The sequence below is a fragment of the Arachis duranensis genome, chromosome 9, assembly GCF_000817695.3.
Source record: "Arachis duranensis cultivar V14167 chromosome 9, aradu.V14167.gnm2.J7QH, whole genome shotgun sequence".
NCBI classification, from domain to species: domain Eukaryota; kingdom Viridiplantae; phylum Streptophyta; class Magnoliopsida; order Fabales; family Fabaceae; genus Arachis; species Arachis duranensis.
The window spans coordinates 105,096,030-105,109,867 of NC_029780.3; the positions used below are offsets into that span (position 1 = coordinate 105,096,030).

At 39.2% G+C, this 13,838-nt stretch overlaps 3 protein-coding genes across 3 annotated transcripts in view; 2 read left to right on the plus strand and 1 right to left on the minus strand.

Annotated features, from left to right (window-relative positions):
• Positions 1-162, plus strand: part of LOC110275758 (zinc finger BED domain-containing protein RICESLEEPER 1-like) — a 1,783-nt gene extending 1,621 nt beyond the window's left edge. The window contains exon 3 of the mRNA XM_021132000.2: positions 158-162. Within this exon, the coding sequence (XP_020987659.2) occupies positions 158-162 (5 nt within the window). The remainder of the gene's footprint in view (positions 1-157) is intronic.
• Positions 163-213: 51 nt separating this feature from the next.
• LOC107466644 (NAC domain-containing protein 78) lies at positions 214-3,561 on the plus strand. The gene is made up of 6 exons (XM_016085642.3): positions 214-601; positions 726-1,003; positions 1,164-1,358; positions 1,745-2,347; positions 2,432-2,561; positions 2,709-3,561. The coding sequence occupies exons 1-6, from the start codon at positions 448-450 to the stop codon at positions 3,098-3,100; spliced, it is 1,752 nt and encodes a 583-aa protein (XP_015941128.1). The 5' UTR covers positions 214-447; the 3' UTR covers positions 3,101-3,561.
• A 5,024-nt stretch (positions 3,562-8,585) lies between these two features.
• On the minus strand, positions 8,586-9,836 carry LOC107466624 (uncharacterized). The gene has a single exon (XM_016085618.1). The coding sequence runs from the start codon at positions 9,834-9,836 to the stop codon at positions 8,586-8,588; it is 1,251 nt and encodes a 416-aa protein (XP_015941104.1).
• Positions 9,837-13,838: the final 4,002 nt, after the last annotated feature.

A 13,838-nucleotide genomic window follows, 5' to 3' on the forward strand; every position in this document is an offset into this window, starting at 1 on the left:
ATATTAAAATTTTTTATTTATTTCATAATAAAATTTATATATTTAAAATTTAGAAAATCTAAATTCTTAACATTTATGTTAACGAAGTATTATTTATTATGTGATTTTTATGTTTTATTGTTTGTTTTGCCATATTTATCCGTCTTCAATATAGCAGCTTGATTATTTAGGAAGTGTTAGCTGACAAAAGTATTATTTAGTATCTACGTAAGTATTAACTAAAGTAGTAAAGTGCTAGAACCTTCTTTCGCCTCTAACATGGGGTGGGAACTTTGAACTTTCTATATCACCAAAAACGACTCAAAACGGGTCTCGTTTTGAACCTTGAACCCTAAATCCCCAATTCAAACCACTCTCTCTGTGATACTCGCAAAGCTCGCTCTTTTAGCTGATTAACCTGCTGTTCAATCGTCATCGTCATCGTCATCGTCATCGTCATAATCATACATGAGTCGAATACTCGGTCCCGGTTTCCGCTTCCACCCTACGGACGACGAACTAGTTCAATACTATCTCCGCCGGAAGGTCATCGGAAAACTCAACCACCACGACCACATCGGCGTCATCAATATCTACGACTATGAGCCATGGCAACTCCCCGGTTAGCTTTCTCTTAATAGCTGAATTTCGACCCTAATTTGTTTTCGGTGTCGTGTATCTTAGGGTTTCATAGTGAAATTAGAATTTTATGGTGGTGGTTGTTGTTGTTGTATGTGTTTTTTTAGAATTGTCGAAGCTGAATACTAGGGATTTGGAATGGTATTTCTTCACGGTTCTGGACAAGAAGTACGAGAAGGGGGAGAAGACAAAACGCGCCACCGTCAACGGTTACTGGAAGACCACCGGCAAGGATCGTGGAATCAAGTATGGCGATCGCCAAGTAGGCATGAAGAAGACCCTCGTTTACCATGAAGGAAGGGCCCCGACTGGCAAAAGATCAAATTGGGTCATGCACGAGTACCGGATGGTCGATGAGCAATTGGCGGAAGTCGGATATCAGCTGGTATATATATGTATATGAATTTGAACACGGCTATATTTTTTATTTTGAAATCTTTCTAAATTCGTTCGTATTTTTAATTAAATATCTGGCGTTTCGAAAGTTTGGAAAGTTTATAATTCAATATAGCTGGATACAATGTTGGAAATGGTGGTGGGCGAAGGACGCTTTTGTGCTGTGTAGAATTTTTGAGAAGAGCGGGATGGGCCCTAAGAATGGAGAGAAGTATGGTGCTCCCTTTAGAGAGGAGGACTGGGTGGAGGATGGCGACCTGCTTGAACCGATTGCTGATGAACCTGTGGTTGAGCTGTCTGTTGACCAGAGTGATGCTTTCCTTGAAACTGATGACCTTGAGAAGGTTCGTATACAATCTTCGAGTCACTGATGATAGATTTCATAATAGTCATATTTCATTAATGCAGATGTGTGCCCCTTAACATTCACGAGGATTTGCGTGGCCATATGTTTCCACATTGTTATGTTAATTGTCTTGTTTTTGTCTCAGTCAAATCATTGATTTGTATGGTCAATAGAGATTAGGCTGATTTCAAAGATTGATTTTGCAATTCGTACCCATTTCTGATTCTGTCCTGTTTCTGTATCACTGGGATGATGAATCAAATTTATTCATGCGATTTGTATCGCGAATTGTCTGATACTGTCAACCTTGGTCAATGGTAGATATCCTCTTTTTCAGCTTTACTTTCTGTTCTAAGTTGATGATTTGAAATATTGTCTTAACAGAAACTTGGTACGCATGTGGTCGATGGAAGTGCTGATTTACCACCAAACCCTCCCAACTACTTTTATGGGGAGTGTAGTCACTATCCTCAGCATCAAGAAGAATTTGTTGAAGTTCCGAAACCTTTGGAAGGCACTGAAGGCCGGAATTTCGATGTAACTGGGCCATATGCTGAGGATACCTGTTTAGAAAATCATGAAATGAACCATAATGGGAATTCTTCAGAATTCATTTATGGTGACGTTAATTCAGATGAATTCATGGATTCCATTGTTGATCCTCTGATTGGTGCTGAATTATTCCTGGAAACAGATGATCTTCTGAACCCAATCGAGGGAAATTCCTCTGGGGCAGATCCTTATACAGTTGAGGGAAATCACCCTAGGGCCGATCCCTACGCAACTGAGGGAAATCCCCCTGGGCCAGATCCCTACACAGCTGAGGGAAATTATCCTGGGACAGATCCTTATGCTGTGGATATGTTAGATGAGTATCTTGCACTTCCAGATGATGATATTCTGAGATATATATCTTTTGATGATTCTCCTCCATCAATGGAGGGTGAACACCCTATTCTAGAGCAGATACCACCTCTTATCCAGCAGGTTAGATCTAGCTACAGTAGCTTATTTACCTGCCACACTAATTACGACTTTATCTGCCTATTAAACATCTTTGTTCATTGACAGAATGTGGAGGAAGAGGCCAAGGATGTTTCAGAGGAGAAACAACAAAAGGTGGAGGGAGAAGCTGCAAATATTTTCAAGACAAACAAACATGACCTTGAAGCAAATTCTAGCCGTGGAGGAGCTGCTTCAGGTGAGACTATTTCACTTAGCATCCTAATTTCTCCAGAATCTCACATATACCATGCAAAGCTTGTGTTCTAGTGGATCTAAGTAGCTTGTGAACTTGCATCCTATATTTGTACTGAGATGAGGAAACTCTTTGTTCACTGCCTGGCAGATGATGCAAATCCAATTGCAAAACGCTTCAAGAAATGGTTGGAAGACATCCCAGCTGCTCCCGCATTTGCTGCAGAGCTTCCATCCAAGAAGGATGCACTCCGGCTTCATTCTGCACCTCAGTCTTCAAATACTACTCATGTAACTGCAGGAATGGTCAGCATTACAAACATTACTGCAAGAGGCAATCACATGAATCCGATGGTGGAAAAGATTGGAGGAGGGTTCAACCATCCCATTATCTCTGCTGTTGTTTTGATACCTGTTTCTGGCTTACTTTGTGGCAAGACTCTGTTTGTGCTGACATATGGATGGGCTTTTCTGGTGACGTTTTCATTTCTGTTTGCCACCGTGACTTGCAAAATTGGAACCTTCATGTATTCTGGAAAATGAGAGTTATGGGGTCTGCTGTGAGACAATGGGGTGCGGTTGGTTATCAATTGGTAGTGATGGTACTCATTGTGACTCAAAGATACTACTCTATTTGAAAGTTGCACAACGAATACCCATAACGGCCTGCTGATATCCAGCCACCGCCCATTGGCTCCTTGTACACAAACCCCATCCAAATATATTTATCTATCAAGTGGGGACGTAACATGACTTGATTGGAGGTGTTCATTAGTAAAGCTAAAGATATATAGTCTTTTTGTCATAGATAGTCTTTTGTCTTGGTCGCTTAGATGGACTTCATCTGAAAGGTTATAGGGGTGGCTGTCCATAATAAATTGGAAGATAGTTGGACGCTTAGAGTTGGGGCATCTCGCTACCAAGATGTTGGTTAATCATTCATTAGAATATCTTGTATTAGTGGGATTTTCAGACCAGAATGAATGAATATATGTTTCATAGAATTGATGGCGTGCTTATTCAGCTGTTTCATGATACTTACATTTTGTAGATAAATTTTGTCCCAAGTGTGAAGTAATCTTCGTCGGGCAAATATCTTTTTATCAAGGCATAACATTTGATGATTTGAAAATTGGGTTCAATTTGATCTAGAAAAAACTTACATCAATTTATTTAGAGGTATTTCTGGAAAAATATTAGTCATTTTTTAAATGAATTTTTTTTTTGGTAATAAAAAGGGGCCTAAGCGCAAGGAAAGAAAAACATTAGCTACGGTCTTGAATTACATCAAGAGTACGAGGGAGTACAATTTTCTGAATATCTTCTTGTAATAGTGTTTCTAAATTTTTGGGAGCTATGTCCACGAACTTAAATCCTAAATCCCCGTCCAAGCTTTTTCTTGCCAACCAGTTAGCACTTCGATTGGCTTTTCTGTAAACATGGCAGAACTTTAACTCCCATGGTCTGATTAATTCCTCTTTCTTTAGTGATAGACCTGAGAATTTCTTCTGCATCATTTTCCACAATGACTCGGCGCATACCCATATCCCAAGCCATCCGCAACGCATGGAAAATCCCAAACATCTCCGCTTGCTCTGCACTGCAATAACTTGTGTTAGCTTCAAATCCACCAATCCACTCTCCCAAGTAAGTGCGCAACACACCTCCACATCCTACTCTTTGTGTTCGATTGTTAGATGCTCCGTCTGTATTAAGTTTGACCCACCCCTGCGGTGGTGGTTTCCAATTTATATGTATCTATTTTGTTGTTGTTCTTACTATCTTTGACTGCTTTTTATTTATGAGGGCTTGCTTATAGTTTGTAATGTATTCTAGAATTCGGAATTTAGGATTGTTAGGTCTGGAGTACGGAGGGTTGAAAATTTCCTGACATCTCCATTTCCAGATCCACCAGCAAGTAGTTAGAAAGACATCTGTCCATTCATATTGAGAGTCCTTTCCATATCTGTTTCTCAAATTATTCACTATCCATTCCTCTAAATCTGATTCAAAAACGTGGGGGACAGCTCCGGGATTTAGCATTTGAATCCACACTCTTGCTGCCTTAGGGCAGTCTCTTAATGCATGTATTGTTGTCTCAGCTTGCTCTGGGCAGTTATGACACGAATCACCCGTATTCATCATTCTAGCCCTTCTACTTGCCGTGAAAAGTCTGTTGTGTGCCATTTGCCAAGCAAATACCTTTATTCTTTCTTGTCCTTTTCATTTCCAAAGATTTTGCCACAGGACATGCTTTTCGTTTGTTATCCCAGCTAGAATCTTATAGGCACTAGTTACCGTAAATTCTCCATCAACACTATGATTCCAGCAAAGATTATCTTGTCCTTGATTTTCAGGAATAATCATCTTATTAATCCTGTCCAATATTCTGGTTGGAAGATATTTTCTTAAGGATACCACATCCCAGCTACCATCCTCGAGTCTATAAGATGATATTGTTCTCCCCTCCTCATCCCTAGGCACTTGATTAATTGTCTGATTGGCCAAGATTCCTTCTTCTTTGAGCCACTTTTGCTTCCAAAACATAACCTGTTTTCCATCACCAACTATCCAGTGTGAGTTTTCCTGCATGACACTCTAGAGTTTAGTCAGCTCCTTCTAAAGAGGGGAATCCATTTTCTTGCTATAAGGTACTGTCCTGAATCCAAATTCTCCTTCATACCGGTGTTGGTATACTTTGGCCCAAAGGCTATTCTTCTCTGTTATGAGCCTCCAAATTAATTTTAATAGAAAAGTCTCATTCATCAGGTTGAAGCTTTTGAATCCTAGACCTCCCTATCCTTTCGGGCGACACAGAGTACTCCAACTAATGTGATGAACTCTCTTCTGGTTTCCTACTTCGCCCCGTATAAACTTTCTTTGCATTTTTTCAATTTCATTGCAAATTCCTTTTGGGATTCTTGTGTGTTGCATTTCATAGTAAGCAATAGGGGTGATGGCAGTACTTGCCAGGGTTATTCTTCCTGCTAGAGTTAGGCACTGGGCCTTCCAACCATTCAGTTTTTTCTGTACCCTCTGAAGAATATCTTTGAATCTTTCTTTTCCTTTTCTTTGGTTTGTGAAGGTCGCTCCTAGATATTTGCCAAGCTGTTGCTGTTCTTGGAATTGACACTTATTAACTATCTCTTTTCTACTATCATGTTTCACATTCTTCGAAAAATATATTACAGTTTTGGTTGCATTAATTTTAAGGCCGGAGGCCTGACAAAATCTTTCCATCACTTCACAGACTTCCTCTATTTGATCTGCTGAAGCTTCAGTAAAAACTAGTAAGTCATCAGCGAACAGCAAGTGCGATATAGCAGGCCCCTGTTTTCCAACTTTCATCGGCTTCCACTTTCGACCAGCCACTTTGTCCTCTATAAGCTGGGATAATTTGTCCATGGTTATTATGAAAAGGTAGGGGGATATCAGATCCCCCTGTCTTATTCCTCAAGAGGGTAAAATCATGCTGGTCCTCCCTCCATTTCAAAGTAAGTTATAGGTCACATTAGTAATGCAAGCCATAATGAGGTTGATCATCTCTTCTGGTAAGCCAAAATCTCTCTGACACCCTTCTATGTAACTCCATCTCAGCCTATCATAAGCCTTTTCGAAATCAAACTTTATAGCCATAAACCCTTTTTCCCCTTAACTCTTTTCATAATGTGCATTATCTCCTTTGCAATAAGAATATTGTCTTGTATTTTTCTCCCTGGAACAAAGCTCGACTGGCACGGGGAGATTCTGTCCTCCAACAAAGGTTTTATTCTCTCCACAATAATTTTACTGATACCTTTATAATTCACATTACAGAGAGCGATAGGGCGATATTGGGAGATGAACTCAGGATTTTGGATATTGGGAATCAGGGTGAGGAGAGTCTGGTTGTAGAACTCCAAAAGACTTGGGTTCCTCCATATTTGTTGAACAAATTGGTATGTGCTATTTTGGATGACCTCCCAGTTTTGTTTGTAGAATAAACTTGGATAACCATATGGCCCAGGGGCTTTTAAGGATCCTATAGAGTGAATGGCTTTTTTTACCTCTTCTCTTGAAGGATAAGCATACATTCTTCTACTCAACTCTTCATCAATTTGGGGATAGTAGCTCTTTATGATGTGAGGGCTTGGCACAACCCCTTCTTCTTTATATAAGTTCTCATAGAAGTTCATGGCAAGGTTCATCAATTCCTCCTGATCTTCCTCCCAGTCCCATTCTGATTCCTTAATTTAAGGATTTTATTTTTCCTTCGTCTTATAATAGTTCTTGTGTGAAAATATCTTGTATTTCTGTCACCTTCGATGAGCCAGTTTTCTCTAGATTTCTGAAGCCACATCATCTCTTCCCTATCTAAAATCTCTTCTAATTTCTTATTCAGGTGTTTTTCAAGTCTTTCTAGAAACAAGTTTTTTCCATAGTCTGTTGCTCGTTGTATTCCGCCCAGTCTTCTCATAATCTCCTTCTTCCTCTTATTAATGTTTCCAAAAGTTTCCTTATTCCACCCTTTCAAAGCAACGGTTAGATCTTCAAGAGATTGTTTTAAGTCCATCTGATCCTTCCAATTCTGAGCAATACAATTACCAAAATCAGGATGAAGGCTCCACATAGCTTCATATCTAAATGGTCGATCCATGCGCTGGTTCTAGAAAGGATTTAACGTGATAAGAATTGGGTGGTGATCTGAATGCCTTCTGGTTAGAACTTCAAGCTTAGCCTCATCGAACCTTACCCTCCAATCTGCATTAGATAGCGCCCTATCTAGTCTCTTAAAGACCCTTTCCAAACCATTCCATTGAGGGCCTCTCCATGTGAATTTAGCACCAACAAAGCCTATATCTATCAGCCCAGTATTCTGGATCCAACTAGCAAATCTTCTACAAGCATTTATGTCAGTCCTAGCTCCTCCTTTCTTCTCATTAGGGTCAGCTATTTCATTGAAGTCACCCACCAGAAGCCACTCCCCCTTCTGGTTCAGGCCTATTTCATTTAGCTCCTTCCATAAGCTTCTCCTATTTTGCTCTTGGGGACTTGCATATACAGCAGTAAGAAACCAGCTTCTATCATTATTAGGTCTGATCTCCATATGTACATATTGCCTTCTAGACTTTAAAAAGGATACATTCATCCCTGGGTCTCTCCACAAAATCCATATGCCTCCGCTAAAACCGTTTGCCTCCTCCATATGGTGATAAGGCATACTGATACTATTTACTACACTTAGAGCTTTCCTACCACTACATCTAGTCTCCATAAGAATAACTATATCAGGATTATTTTGCCTAATAATCTCCTTAAGGGTACGGCAGAAATCTCTACTAGCCGCCCCTCTACAGTTCCAAGATAATATAATCATGGTAACAAGAGAGCTGGTACCTCAACAAGGCAAACTCCTTATATACTCTCCCCTACTGGGTTTTCTCCAATCATCTGGGATGTTCCCATGTCTTCTTTATCCTCTGCATCCATGCCTATATCTCCGCTTGGGTTATTCCTTCTTTCCTCTCCTCCGAGACCTTGCTCCTTTTCATATGCTTCTAGTGCATCCACCATAATTTCTGATTCAATAGAGTGGAGATTTGGGGAGCTATAGTTTGGAGGGTCGCCCATGTCTTCATCCATCTGTCCTGTTTCAGGTATGAAAGATTCCTCCATGGGGGTGTCCTGTGACTGGGACTGAGATATGGTCCAATTGTGTTGATTGTGCATGGTATTAGGCTGGTTATGGTAATTGTTTGTGTCTTGCATGATAATGGGCTGGTTGTGGTCATTGTTTGTGTCTTGTGAGGGATCTTGGTTCTTTACTGGTTCTGGTACTTTTGGGATCTCTATTATTTTGGTCAGGTTTAAGGTCTGGTTTGGATCATGATTTATTAGGCTTTGTGGAGCTAGATTGCCTTCACAGGTTTTGGTTCCAAGCGGGATTCTAGGGGTTTTGGTCTGGGTTATTTTAGCGGTGGGTTGTTTTTGGTTCTGAAGGGTGTTAGCATTTTGTTTGTGCTGATCTATAGGTCTTTGGCTCTTATCATTAGTGTTTCTGGTTGTTGTAGTCTTGTTTTACAGCTTGGGTGGCTGATACGACCAAGTTCTTTTCTGGATGACTCTTTTCGCCGTTATTCTTATCTTGGTTTTCCTCATTTTTCTTTTCCTGCAGTACATCATACCTAGTACCTGTCACAGTAGCTCTTCCATTCATCCCATTACTGCCTTCTCCACTTCCACTAGCCTCACCTTTGCCTGTCCTTCTTCCACGTGTCGGTCTTTGGACCACCATCCAAGGGCCATAGTTGTCACTTTCTTCTATCATGACTTGTTTGCCTTTATCTTTTTCTATAATTTCTACACTGCTTTCCTCATTTCTAGGGGTGCTGATCTCCTGGTTGTGTCCTTCTCCTCCTCCTACTACGCTTTCTTTTTTCCCGTTGGCTACCTCCCTGTTAGCTTCTGTTCTGGAAACTTTTGGGCAGGCGCTCTTTTCGTGTCCCACCATACCGCATCCAAAACATATGTTGTATAGACCCTCGTATTCTACCTTGTAGCGAACCCCATTTATTGAGTATTGGGAGATTAAAGCCTGATGTAGATCCAGCTGCACACAAAGCCTTGCAAACTTTTCTCTGCTTTTCTCAGCCGTATTTGTGTCCACTTTAAGAGTCCTTCCAATAACATCACCAATCTTTTTTAGCATATTTCCATCGTAATATTCAATAGCTAATCTCGGAAGCCTTACCCATGCTGCAATCTGGTCAATCGTTGCTTCAATAGGGTTGAAGTCCAATTTCCATTGCCTAATTGAGAGATAGTGGTCAAAAATCTTCCAAGGGCCTTCAGTTAATGCGAAATCGAGGTCTTCTTGAGAATAAAATTTCACTATAAAGAAATCATTTCCTATATCAATCACATCTATGCTTCCCATCTTGCTCCACATAGCGTCCAATCTTCTAGTTAAAGCCATTAGAGATATCTTCCTCCCCAACAGTTTAATGATCAAGGTCTCCCACCAGGGATTTCTGAGTTTCTTCATGGCTGCCTCATTAATGGCAAAATTTACAATGGCTTCCACTTTTTCCACCCTAATCTTCAGTTTTTTCTTTTTGCAGGTTCTCTTTCTCTTGTTCTTTTTGGCTCCTCCTGGCATCCTCCTCTTCCTCCTCCATATGCTCTTCATCTTCCGAAGAGGAGGATATATCATCTTCTTCCATTTCCATAGGTAGCTTTCCTCCTCTAATGGTGTCGCTGAAGGATCTTTTAGGAGCGTCCATAATGGCAGTGGCTTCATTTTCCTTCCCTTATCCAATCATCCAATCTTCAACTCTGGGGATAAAGGCTGATTCAGTTCTTCCAGTGAAGTGTCTTCCTTCGGACTCTGTCCTGACTTTTTTTCCCAATCTTTGTTCATCTTCTTGTCTTTTCCTATGGAATGTGTCTGGAGTATGAGATCTTGAATGCCCTCCCTTGACATAACCGCCACTCATGACGTATCAAGGTGGAAAAATAAAAGGACGGTGGCTATGGCTACTTTCTACCATTGGTATTTTGAATTCTCCGGGAACTTCTCGAAGTCACAGAAATCCATACAAGCCCATATATTCAGACGCGCGCTTCTTCTAGCACGTCGATTTCACGCGCCTTTTAATTTAACAGATTTTTCAATCAACGAGTGCACGTTTTTCTTCTTCTTCTTCTTCTTCTTCTTCTTCTTTCGTTATCGTTGTCACCAACACCACCTCCTCCTCCTCCTCCTCCTCCCTCCTTATCTCGTTGTTGAAGATAATGAATAATTTAAGTTTAGATTATCAATTGAACGAAATTGATTATTGTTTTGAATTCAGTCAAGTAGCTGATGTGTGGTTTGATTCTAGTTAATTTTTTTATTAGTAGTTTATGATTCTGTAGGTGAATAATGTTTCATCGTTGATGATTTGAATTGAATGTAATATAAAATTTCTGCATTGGAGAAAATATTTTTCTGTATTTGCAGTAAATTTGGGTGTAACATGAAGTTATTTGGTGTATTTTTTAAAAATTCTCGGTGTATGTGTGCTGATAAATTTTGCCTAATTTAAAACTCTTCTCCATTCTCCTCATCTTCTGCTGCTTTTTATTCTCCTTTTTCATCATCATCTTTTTTTTTCTTGTTTTATCTTCTCAAGTTTTTTCTTGTTTTATTCCTTTAACAAGAATAAAAAAAAATCAAACAAAGAAGAAGAAACACATAATGGTATAAAATTATTTAGAAGAGGATGAACTTACATTCATTCAACGAAAAGAAAGAAAGAAATAAGAAAAAGAAGAAGAAGAAGAAATACAGCATTAGAGGAAACACTTTTCTGTATTTGTAGCAAATTTTGGTGTAACACGAAGATATTTGGGTGTATTCTTTAATAATTTTTTGTGTATGTGTGATGATAAAGTTCTGCATAATTCAAAACTTCTTCTCCCTCCTCCTTATCTTCTGCTGCTGCTTCTTTTTTTCATCATCATCACCATTTTCTTCTTCTTTTTTTCTTATTTATCTTTTTCTTTTTGTTTTACCTTCTCAAGTTTCTTCTTGTTTTACTCTCTCACCAACACCACCTCCTTCTCTTCTTCCTCCTTCTTTTTTCATTGGAATTTCTTCTCCTCTTTCTGTTTTCTCCTTCTCCTCCATCATCAGTTATCTCGTTGTTGAAGATAACGAATAATTCAAGTTCAGATTGTCAATTGAACCAGAACGAAATTGATTATTTTGAATCTAATCAAGTGGCCGGGTGTGGTTCGATTCTAGTTAATGTTTTCGTTAGTAGTTTATGATTCTTTAGGTGAATAATATTTTTATTTGTGAAAATTGTTGTTCATCGTTGATGGTTTGAATTGAATGTAATGTAAAAGTTCTGCATTAAAAAAAATATTTGTCTGTATTTGGATATAACACGAAGATATTTGAGTGTATTCTTTAAGAATTTTTGGTGTATATGTGCTGATAAGTTTTGCATAATTCAAAACTCTTGTTTTCCCTCCTTCTCATCTTCTGCTGTTTCTTCTTCTTTTTCATCATGATCATCATCATCTTTTTTTTCTTATTTTATCTTCCCAAATTTCTTCTTTTTTTACCCTTTTAACAAGAATAAAAACAAAAAAATCAAACAAAGAAGAAAAAACACATAATGGTACAAAATTACTTGGAATAGGATGAACTTACATTCGTTCAACTAAAAGAAAGAAAGAAATAAGACAAAAAAAGGAAAAAAAATACAGCATTGGAGGAAACAGTTTTTTGTATTTGCAGCAAATTTGGGTGTAACACGAAAATATTTGGGTGTATTCTTTAAGAATTTTTTGTGTATATGTGCTGATAAGTTCTGCATAATTCAAAACTCTTCCTCTTCCTCCTCTTCTTCTTCTGCTGTTTTTTTTTCTTCATCTTCTTATTTCATATTTGAGGTAATGACCAAATCAGTACCCGAAAGATTAAAACGCTGACATTTCGGTACCTGACTATTGTAATTGACAAAAAAGTACCTAAAAATTTTAAAAACTGACAAGCGTGTCCATGTGCTTGCCAGACCAAAGCTTCGGTGCGGACAATGCTGACCTGGAGGCCGGATTTTGCTGACAAAACATATTTTATTTGAGTTGTAATTTTCAATTAAATAATTTCTTAGCCTAGGTGGAAATTAAAGTAATTGAAATTGATTTGGCCCCCAAATAAGAGGTCTTTGCCCTAATCCCCAATACTGCTCTCTTCGTTCACTCGCAGGAGGGGAGCCAAAATTGGAAGATGCATACAGCAAGGGCTCGTGGGAAAGCTACAACGGTGAGAAGGCAGTCATCAATGCAAGCCTTCGACGTGGATGGTGCTTCCGGTATTGTGAGCAAAACTTACGATGGCTGTTGCTTTTGTCCCCTTCCAGTGGTTCCGTTGAAGTCGAAGACAAGTAGCAACCCTGATAGATGGTTTCTACGCTGCCCTATGTGGAAGGTAAGCTTGAAATTTTGATGAATATGTGAGAAATTAATGCAATATCCCTTCTTGGTCTGGCGTCTGTGCTTATTCAATTGTAGTTTTTGATTGTTGTCTGATCTTTGAAATTTTCGTGTTGTGCTAGAACACACAAATGCGTTGCGGATATTTTCAATGGTTGGATGAAATACAAGAGGAATGTGTGGAAGGAGAAGTTTCTTCAGAGAATAGTAATATGCTGGGCAAATTAGAACAAAAAAAAAGCAGAATCGATGTCAATTGTGGGGATGGCCAGAAAATTGATAGGATGATGATGGTACTATCTGTAGTGAATGACATGAAGGAGAATCTGAAGAGGGTTGAGTTGTGCCTAATTTTATGTGTATATTGGTTGGGTTAAATGTGGCTTTGATTATGTTTAGTTTGGCTAAGTAGGTAGACAGTGCATAGTATAATTGTATAACAATGACACTTTGGAATTTTGTAATCTTCTCCTCATTGTAAATGAGATGATTTAATATATGCTGTGAACATATTTGTGAAGAAATTATTGTTGTCCTCATGCGAGCAAGATATACAAATTAATAGTAAGCCATGTAAAATAGATTTGTGAACAAAATCTCAATAAAATACCAGGAGATATAAAAGGAAGTTATAACCATTAACTATTCAGACTAAGAAAGTTCAGACCCTAAAATAAGACTAGCAAAAAGACACTTATGCTCATAGTAGCTGCAACAGACCCAAAATGACATTAACAAAACACAGAAAGACTTGGTTTGCACTTACATGCCATAATGGCACTTGGGTTTATGTTAACTAAATTATGTCCAAATAGGAGCTAACAACAAACTAAAAAACCCAAGATCAAAATCAATTTCAGTTCTTGTCATTTGTTGATGGCTTTGATGGTGGTGGTCCGGATGGCTTTTTCTTCTTCAAGGATGGGGTGAGCATGAAGCCAGTGAACCTGCTCTGTGTGGCTGGGCTTGCTGCTGTCATGGTTTCCCTAGTCACAGTTGGTAGCCTAAATGGTGCTGTACGTTGGGCCTGAAGATTGGGCCTCACTAATGGACCCTATGGCATTGACCCAGACCCACTAAATGGGACTGCAGCATTGGATGGAGATGCAGGACTTTGGGAGCTAGACCCAAGATCAGGCCTGACAACCCTAAGTTGAGCAGGGGATGATGGTGCAGCTAATGCATTTTGTCTTGGAGTGGTGCTGCCCCTTCCTCTTGGTGGAACTGGGTTGCCCCTTACCAAAGATGGTCTGCCCCTCCTCCTTGGTGTTGGTGCTGATTCTGAAGTAGCTGTTGGAGGGACCAAGTTGGTTGC

Bases quoted from the DNA above. Each gene is read 5' to 3' on its own strand.
- LOC107466624 (XM_016085618.1), bottom strand. From the start codon at position 9,836: ATGAAGCCACTGCCATTATGGACGCTCCTAAAAGATCCTTCAGCGACA.
- LOC107466644 (XM_016085642.3), top strand. From the start codon at position 448: ATGAGTCGAATACTCGGTCCCGGTTTCCGCTTCCACCCTACGGACGAC. The intron at 602-725 runs GTTAGCTTTCTC...GTGTTTTTTTAG, and splicing joins TGAGCCATGGCAACTCCCCG to AATTGTCGAAGCTGAATACT. The intron at 1,359-1,744 runs GTTCGTATACAA...TTGTCTTAACAG, and splicing joins AAACTGATGACCTTGAGAAG to AAACTTGGTACGCATGTGGT.